This window comes from Triticum aestivum, chromosome 3D (assembly GCF_018294505.1).
Source record: "Triticum aestivum cultivar Chinese Spring chromosome 3D, IWGSC CS RefSeq v2.1, whole genome shotgun sequence".
NCBI lineage: Eukaryota > Viridiplantae > Streptophyta > Magnoliopsida > Poales > Poaceae > Triticum > Triticum aestivum.
In genome coordinates, this window is record NC_057802.1 from 601,317,515 (window position 1) to 601,327,228 (window position 9,714).

General features: G+C 46.3%; 1 protein-coding gene across 1 annotated transcript; it reads left to right on the plus strand.

Annotated features, from left to right (window-relative positions):
• Positions 1–1,167: 1,167 nt before the first annotated feature.
• On the plus strand, positions 1,168–9,415 carry LOC123075814 (DIMBOA UDP-glucosyltransferase BX8-like). Its single transcript, XM_044498331.1, has 2 exons — positions 1,168–1,705; positions 8,333–9,415. The coding sequence occupies exons 1-2, from the start codon at positions 1,198–1,200 to the stop codon at positions 9,220–9,222; spliced, it is 1,398 nt and encodes a 465-aa protein (XP_044354266.1). The 5' UTR covers positions 1,168–1,197; the 3' UTR covers positions 9,223–9,415.
• Positions 9,416–9,714: the final 299 nt, after the last annotated feature.

Consider the following 9,714-nt stretch of genomic DNA (forward strand, 5'->3'; position numbering starts at 1 on the left):
GGTGATGCAGAAGGAGAGGGGTTCCGGCTGCCGGGACCACGATGATCCAGCCCCAGAAGACCCAAGCGCCCGTTGAGCCAACGCTGTGGAGTCACGGCGGACAGATCCGTCCGTCGGCCGGGCATGTCCTCCTGGGAGCGTCGGAGTGCAATGCGGACCGCCATTGCCTGCTCCAACCCGCCCGGGATGACACCCGAGTCGACGGTTCCAGACTGGTCGGAGTCAGATCCGCTGCCTGCCATACCGGAGATGGCCGGAAACCGCCGGAGACGAGCTCAGGTGGCGGATAGGAGTGGAGGGGAGTGAAGTGAAGTGGATAGGGTTTGGTCCGACAAGTGGAAGTAGAGGAATATATGTGGGATCGGGTGGGCTAGCATGGGCCGGGTCCGACGTGACGGGCGTGCCCGGCGCCCTCGTATCCACCTCATATTTGAGCTGGATATGAGGGATGCCGGTCGGCCCGAGCATTTAAGGCCTGTTTTAGGCGTCTGTCTGGGTCAACAAATTATGACTGGCCAGTGACCTGACTGGCCGCCCGAGGGTTTGAAATGCCCGGCTGTAGATTCTTTAACCATAGCATCAGCAGAGCCCAACGATGGCGCAGAGCAGGGCGTATGGCGGTTTTGGCTGTGAGTGGCAGGACCCAGGATTTGAACTGGGGCGAAGAAATAGTTGGGTGGAGGAGTAACGTTGGATGGGGGACCTAGTAGCTTCAGAGAACCGGCAACGGAGAGGCTGTAATCTTCTCCTGGACCTAACCTCTCTCTGATCGTGGATCTGCCGCTGGGCGCAGACACCCTAATAAATAAGGTTGACGGTCTTTTTTCGTAACCTCTTGGATGGGTGGATTTTTCCAGTAGCGGGATCGTTGGTAAGCTGTCGGTTAGTGTCTTCATCAATCACCATCCTCCATTATACGAGTAGCAGGCTGCCATTCCACACGTTGCGCACACGAGGAATGTGGACGTACATCGGTATAAATTGAAAACCGATCGAAAGCTAAGCATAATAACGCATTTTCTCAAGCAAACCCCACATTCGGACCCCTGGTGTCCATCCATCGCCTCACGCTCTAACCCATTCAGCGCGCTCATAAATCTCCAATGATTGCCTTTCCTCTATAAAAACCAACAGCACACGGACCCATATTTCCATCGGTAATCAGGCACGTACTCCTCCTACTCGCTAACGGAGGCCATGGCCAGCGCGGCGAACAAGGCTCCAGCGAGCGGTGGCGCCCGGCGCGTGCTGTTGTTTCCGCTGCCGTTCCAGGGCCACATCAACCCGATGCTGCAGCTCGCCGCCGTGCTGCACGCCCGGGGCCTCCGTGTCACCGTCTTGCACTCCGCCTTCAACGCCCCAGACCCCACGCGCCGCCCCGTGGGCTACCGCTTCGTCACCGTCGGCGCCTCTGTGCCGATCGCGGACCTCGTCCCCACCGGCAGCCACGGCAACTTCGCCGAGGCGCTGCTTCGCATCAACGAGCGTCTCGAGACGCCTTTCGAGGACAGCCTCCGCGAGTTGCTCCTCGAGGAGGAGGGAGCGCCGCCATGCCTGGTGGTAGACTCCAACCTCCGGGGGATGCAGGTGGTCGCCCACCGTCTCGGCGTGCCGACGCTGGTGCTGCGCACGGGTGCCGCCGCCTGCCTCTTGGCTTACATGGCCTTCCCGGCGCTCTGCGATAAGGGGGTCCTCCCGCCACAAGGTACCTAACTACATCAACCTAACAGACGAGAAAACAATTCAACCATGCACGGGTCATCCCTCTTGGAGATTCCGGTGCATGCATGCTTAGTCTTGATCATATTGCTTCGTCATTTGTCAGCCGCTGAATCATCTTTATCCCGTGCATGCATATTTTTGCCAAGGATTGCATGCTCCACCAACCACACTATTCTATTCACCCTCCCGTGCTTTTTAATTCGATTTTCATTTTTTAATGTATTACATCTTTTAAACTAAAAGTCTAATTCGGCTTCCTTTTGTGTTTCTTATGACAAGGACTTTGAAACAAGATCGCTCATAAATATATTTTGACAAATTCAAAATTTTGAATTCTGAAACATGGTGAAAGAAAATGATGCACTCTAGAACTTGAAAGAAACTAATAAAACTTGAGAAGAACCAATGATAATTAAAAAATTCGTAATATTAGGTTTCAGCTGCCAAATTTACCAAGTACTCCCTCTGTCCCATAATATAAGATGCAATTACATCCGATATGTGAACCTATAAGAGCATATTGGATATAATAACGTTTTATATTAGGGGATGGAGGGAGGGGACAATATCTGGTGCACCGGAGCTTGTGGTGCTACCGGTGCACCGGACTCACATTATGCTTTTAAAATGTTTAAAAAATTCTGAAAAAAAATTAGCATACTCATACAACATCAATATGGGTTGTCACAAAAGTTCAAGTTAAAATTCGAAATATAACTCAAAAAACAAAAATGAAAATTTGAACACTAAATAGTACATAACATGACTTGGGCTTTAGATTTGGCCCATTATCACACTGATGCCAAATTTATCATTTTTGTAGCTCAAAAAATATTTTAATTTTTTGTACGAATTTTTGTGACATCATACGTTGATGGTGCGTTAACGTGCTAGAATTTTTTTCAGATTTTATAAAACATTTTATAGTATCCGGTGCACCGGTAGCACCACAAGTGGGGGTGCACTGGATACATTCCCATGGAGGGAGTACCATATATATGCATCAGCTTGATGCCCATTGCCAGTTTGGCACTCAATCTAACGTTATGATATACTAAGGCACACAATGAACTACAGTAAAACTAGTGATTGAGACCGTATGAAACTAGTGATGGAAAACAAGGTAACATTCATATTTTGGCAAAAAATGAAAGCAAGACGATATTCAATTTTCCTTACAAACTGCTCATATTTTCCAGCGCTCTGCGAAAAGGGAGTCCCCCCAAACATTCTATAGCATCCGGTGCACCGGTAGCACCACAAGTGGGGGTGCACCGGATACATTCCCATGGAGGGAGTACCATATATATGCATCAGCTTGATGCCCATTGCCAGTTTGGCACTCAATCTAACATTATGATATACTAAGGCACACAATGAACTACAGTAAAACTAGTGATTGAGACCGTATGCAACTAGTGATGGAAAACAAGGTAACATTCATATTTTGGCAAAAAATGAAAGCAAAAAGATATTCAATTTTCCTTACAAACTGCTCATATTTTCCAGCGCTCTACGAAAAGGGAGTCCCCCCCCCCCCCCAAAGTATCAATCTAGCTAATAGACAAAAAGTTAACAGTTGACACCACTATGTGCATCGCTGACCACAATCAGCATGCATAGTAGTATTAGAGAGATTAGAGATTGATGGTTGGATATAGTCTCACACTTTCAATTCAATCTTACTTATGTGAGGAGATGTGAGATCGGTCGATTGTGATTCCATTCATAACATTTAATACCTACTGATGGAGGGAATTTTCAATGTAACAACATAAGTCTATGCAAAGAACATGGACGGGAGAATAACGAAAACACAAGTTATATGCTTTGGCTGGCTGAGATAAAATATCTAGCAATTTAGATGAGTGTGAACAAAGACAACACATTCCATTAGATGGAGAGGTGACATATGAATATATAGGAAGATAAGTATGCATGCTCATCATCATCTACATGCATGACATTGAACTAATGGAACAACGTAATTGCAGTACCACCAACATTAATTTAGGTGGACGAATAGAATATAAGGATTATATGGACGCAATCAGTATTTATATTTTGTTCTTCGTTGATGGTTCTCTGGAAAATAAAAGAAGCATATGAGGTGTTTTTTTTCTTTGATTTGTAACTAGCCATTGACAAGCAGATAAGCAGCGGTGATTAAAAGAGAATAACCAATATGAATAGGAAAAAAAATGAAATGACATGATATAGGCGCATAACTTCTTTATATGCTTATTTGAATATTATGTTTTCATTCTAAGAAAACACTACTGCAATTGAGAAATCCAACTATGATATCTCTAGTGATGACCTGTGGATAAAGAGCAGACAAATTTTCGTACAAGACATAAATGCTTAAGTTTAGAAATATGTAGATTAGCGAAAATTAGTGTTGTTATTTCCATAGGTTTATATCATGACACTATCATTTAAATTTTTATAAGACCATATTTGCATGAAAAATATTAGTGGCCACAACTGTACACTTTTAGTGTCATCAAAATCTAGGGATTATCTGCTGAACAGATGGCTGTCTTTCGTTTAGAACTCCGTCGAATGTGATAGCTATTTGTTCCAAAGCGGGGTGGGGGTAGCTATTTGGGGAATGTGATGCATCGGCATTGTCATTGAACTTTTAATCTGAACCATGACAAGAGAAAAGCAGGGGTTTCTTGTTGAGAACATGGCTTTTGTTCCCATTAAGTTGCCCAGATAACAACCTATATGCGTCACCATTTTTCCTACCCCTACAACATGACACACACCCAAACAAGCCTTATACATAACAAACCAAAGAAAACACTTCTAGGATTTCTTTTACCCTAGAGTACCTAAAATATTTCTTCATACAAAAAAGCTAATTGCATTTAAAGCCTTATACATAAACAATAAATTATATCAAATTATTATGGTAACATAAATGAACAACCAAATTGCACATGAAAATAAATAACACATGAAGGTATTGCAACTTCCACCCAAACTGGACCCCACACGTGGTGGGCACCAAATCTATGCGGCATTAGCTTGAGAACCATCAAAAGGCACGTTCAACCAGGATTTGGAAGGCGCAAATTAGACCAAATATCACTTGAGGGGGTTATTGCTCAGCTAGGATACATTTTGGGGTGAAAAGCATACATTTTCGTATGATAACAGAAAAAAGCAAGTGAGACAAACATTACAAAAATGTACATAAATTACTAATGTCAGTTCCGGCCACTAAGCCCAGAAAGCCATGGACAGATCAATGCAGTACTGGGTGGGGCCAAATGAAAGGAATCTATCAGGGAAACATAGCAACAGGGCAAGGAATTGATAGTGCAAATAGTTGCGGGAGTTTTTAAGTACACAGACCACTGAAGTCCTACTATAGTAAACAAATAGCTACAAGCAAGAAGCATACCATAGGATCGATGCAAAAAATTTAGAGGGAAGCACGCTAAACAAAAACATCAGCGACCAATAGAAAAGGGAATATAACAAATCCATAAGAAGCAAGGCCCGGGAATGGATCACAAAACAAAAAAATAGATGGCACATGGAGTCCACCATAAATGTATTTAAAAGCAACCTCCAAAGCATTATCACAACTGATATTTTGGAGGACTCGAGGTAAGAGCATACTGGGAATCACTAGCATTAAGATGGAAGCAAGGAAATCCAAGTAAAAGCAGCTTCATGTTTTTTGTTCTTTTTCGAAAAGGAGGATTACCCTCAGCCTCTGCATCGAGCGATGCACACATCCATCTTTATTAATTATTCAACAGGGTCCGACAAAGTAGATACATGGATCAACCCAAAGCCGCCTTCCTAGCGACCTCACTCGCTACACCTACAAGGTTCATGGAGTGCGCTGGCACATCCACGCACACCATCTAATTAGGTGGCCACCCCAGGCTGCCATGAGCGGAGAGCACCAACCGGTGTAGCAGGCCCTCGACACACACCACATGCGCACACTGAAGAATCCGACACCGCCATTTTCCGCCATCCCATCTTTAGAGAGATCAATGCATATGCCTTGCCAAGCCCAACTGCCGTCGATGCTGCCACGACGCCAGACAACACCACCACCCTGCGCACGTCTATCAACATGCGACCATCGCCGAGACCCCGCTGCCCCATGCCGCCGAGACCCGCCGTTGAACCCCTCGAAGAGTGATGGCCCTAATGGGGGAACGACACGTGAGCGCCGCCATCATCTCCAGAGTTAGCAAAAGGAGGTGTGAGCTTCACCTGGATGATGCCTTCAGGAAGCAAACAGCACCTGGGGCGTCACCATCACCGGCTCCGACCATCGGCCAAAGACAAGGTTTGCACCACAATTTTGTCCCACGAGAATCCATCTGACATCTTGTGCATTGGCCAGACCACTTTCAAAGCCCCATATCTAGCTGCCCAGATCCAGCGACCACACACAGCAGCACTCCACCGCGTGAGTCCTGGCACATCGGCCACTACCGGAGTGCACCACCACTGGAGCCTGGGAGGTGGGCCTGTTGGCGCCGCCTCGTTGCAGCGCCACTCTTCTTCCTCACACAACTCTCTTAGCTCAAGGTTTCTCTCAAGGACACACTCACCATGGAAGAACTCAAAGAAACACACACGCACACAGGCACCAGGGAGAAAAAGACATGGCTTTGTCATGAAGCATTTTCTCCATGGTGTATCACACTGGCTACATTGTTTCTGTGCCCAACCGGTTACCTTTTGTCATTCATCAGTCTAACTGAAATACCCAATACAATAGATTCACACGTAGCCAAGGCAACAACCTGCCCGGTTCTCATGCCATGCACCCCATGACTAGGGATGGCAGTTTTGCCCATGGGTATGGGTACCGGCGGGTACCCTACCCTAAAATAGTGGGCATGGGTAAGACTTGGCAAGATTTGATACCCATGGGTATGGGTATCCATACCCGCAAAATATATGGGTAGGGCATGGGTAAGAAATTGTGCCCATGGGTAACCCAGTGGATACCCAGAAAAAAATAACTTCTATGGCCAAACCCTCAATCCCTTATTACATAAACCAGCCATAGTCATAGGACCGCAACTTATAGATCACCACTCCTCCTCCAGCCTATGTGACTCATCGAAATAATGAAATCTTGACTAATCAGCAACAGACTCTTGCCCAACACTCAGAGCAATATACCCTAGTTCCCATGGCCGCCTCTCTTTGTGTCGGCCTTCTACCAACCACTTATCGTACTCCCTTTCCACCTCTAATAGGCCCATCGCAGGAGGCAACGTCGATGCTAAACTGATCGCCAATCATCACTTGAATTTTAAACTCATTTCTATAATTTCTCAACATGTAAATGCTATATACTGTACCCATCGGATACCCATTGGGTATGGGATACCCGATGGGTATGGGTATGGGTGTCAATTTGTGCCCATGGGTCTTGAAATGGGTGTGTATAGGAAGTTTTTGTGGGTATGGGTTTGGGCAGAAAAGGGTTGTACCCGCCCATACCCTACCCATTGCCATCCCTACCCACGACTTGATCCACTAATCAACTGACCTCTGCACTAACTAATCTAGCTACATGCATGCGCGCGTACAGCACCGGAGCAATCTCTCCACAACGGCCACATGACTTGGCCGGCTAACAAACTCATGCATGCAACGCTATCTAATCTCCTAATTCCACTACTAACTTGTGTGTACACACATTAACTCATCTCCACGTGAGTACACAGCCGCAACCTAGTAGCTGGACACGACTACATACATGAAACAAAATATGATGAAAAACTAAATAACAAGGTTAACTCTAATAGGGCCGCCACCCCACCTCGCCAAACCGCAAGAGCTGCCGGGAAAGATCCTGCTCCTGATCTTCCCCGTCACTGATCCGATCCGATCCGAAGCCAAACCACCAGACTCGGTGCAGTTTCACCTTGGACAGGGGCACCACAATCCCATCTGCCGTGGGCTTCCTGAGCTTCACCTGCCGCCAACAACCAAGGCCGCTGTCCCGGGATCCGGGTCGGACGTTGTCGCCGCCACCGACCATGCCTAGCCCCAACCCCATCCTCTGGCCGATCTCCACCTGCAACACCACGAGCACCGCTACCGGGAGCCGCGGAGCCGCCATGGACTGAGTCAGAGGCCACACCCCGCGGATTGAGCGCCCTCGCCGCCATTCAACTACGGAAGGAGGAGTAGCCCTCCGCCGCTGCCATCAAATGCACAATCTTTACCCGCTGCTATCCCCTGACCGCGACAGAGGGGAAGGAGGGGAGAAGAAGAAGTGGCTGGCAGCTAAGGTTAGCGCCTCTCGTGTCGCCCGCGAGGGGCCAACGCGGGAGGAGAGTTAAAACAGTGGTTGTAGCCAATAGAGTTAAAACAATGGTTGTAGGATCCTGTGAATATATAAATAAGAATATACAAAACATGCATTACTAGTCACATCCACATATGCACACAACCATGCTCAACCACAATCACGTTCACCTACCAAAACATGAACAAACATTCATTAGAAACTGGACTCACATATTTAAGTTGCTTAGTTTCTTAATAATACACGTGCATCCACACATACGCCACTCGATGGTTGATCATTTACTTACCAAAATTTCAGATCATTTGCAACTGAATATGCAACTGGATGGTCTTCACCCGCTCCGGCAGCAAGACATGGTCTTTTCAGCCACAATTCCACATGAAACGATGTCCACCTTAATAGAACGCATTGTGGAATCATCAATGTGTTCTTCAGGTGTCATCATTAACACCTTCAGCGACCTCGAAGAAGCTGAGCTACAAAAGATCATCGATGGCATGGGCGTCCCAGTGTATGCGATCGGTCCGCTTCACAAGATATCTTTAGGTGCCCAGAGCAGCCTGTTGGCTCAAGATAGAACATGTTTGGATTGGTTGGACAAGCAAGAAGTAGGATCTGTCCTGTTCGTGAGCTTCGGGAGCTTGGCATCCATGGATCAGGAAGAGCTATTGGAGACTGCATGGGGCTTGGCCAACAGCCGCATGCCATTTCTTTGGGTGATTCGGCCTGACTCGGTTCAGGGTTCAGGGAAGATAGCCCTGCCCGACGGCTTTGAGGAAGAGGCACGAGGTAGGGGAATGGTGGTGAGCTGGGCCCCACAACAAGAAGTTCTTGGGCACCAGGCGGTTGGTGGATTTTGGACCCATAATGGCTGGAACTCAACATTGGAGAGCATAAGTGAGGGTGTTCCAATGATATGTAGACCACATTTCGGCGACCAGATGATAAATGCCAGGTATGTCCAGGAGGTGTGGAAGATAGGGTTTGTGTTAGAGGGCAAGATGGACAGGGACAATATCCAGAGGAGTGTTAAAAAGTTGTTTTGCCACAAAGAAGGTGGAGAGATGAGGCGAAGGGCAAACAATCTCAAAGACAAAGCAACCCAGTGCATTAAGAAAGGAGGCTCTTCACAAACTGGAATTGATTTGTTGGTGAATTGCATAATGGCATTACCTTCTTCCATTTAGATATTACTTAGTTTTGATGCATATATGTTCCCGTGTGGCAAATTGTTGGAGCTGAAACGAGCATTTGAAACAACTGCATTAATGTATGACCGCAAGCCACATTGCAATATTGTCGGCCATTTTCGCTTGTGCATGCTATATATCAAAAGCATATAATGTTTTAATTGGGAAGGGATGTGTAAGAAATATCTTATTGTACTGCCTATATCCAATAAATTAAAAATATCACTGTATCCTTGGTTCTTATTTTACTGCCTTTATCAAAGTAAAAAAAACAAATCTCACTACAACCCTAGTGATTTTCATTTTCAATTTTTGTATGTGTTGTCTGGTACTCTGGTATGCTTTTCACGCGCCCAAATAACAATCTCTCGGTACTACTGTGTGATGCGATTGATAAGATACTTGCACCAATTTCTTTTGTATAGCTTGTCGATACACCGATGTGTTGATCCACGCATAGGGGGGGACGAGCATGAGGCTTCTAGCGGA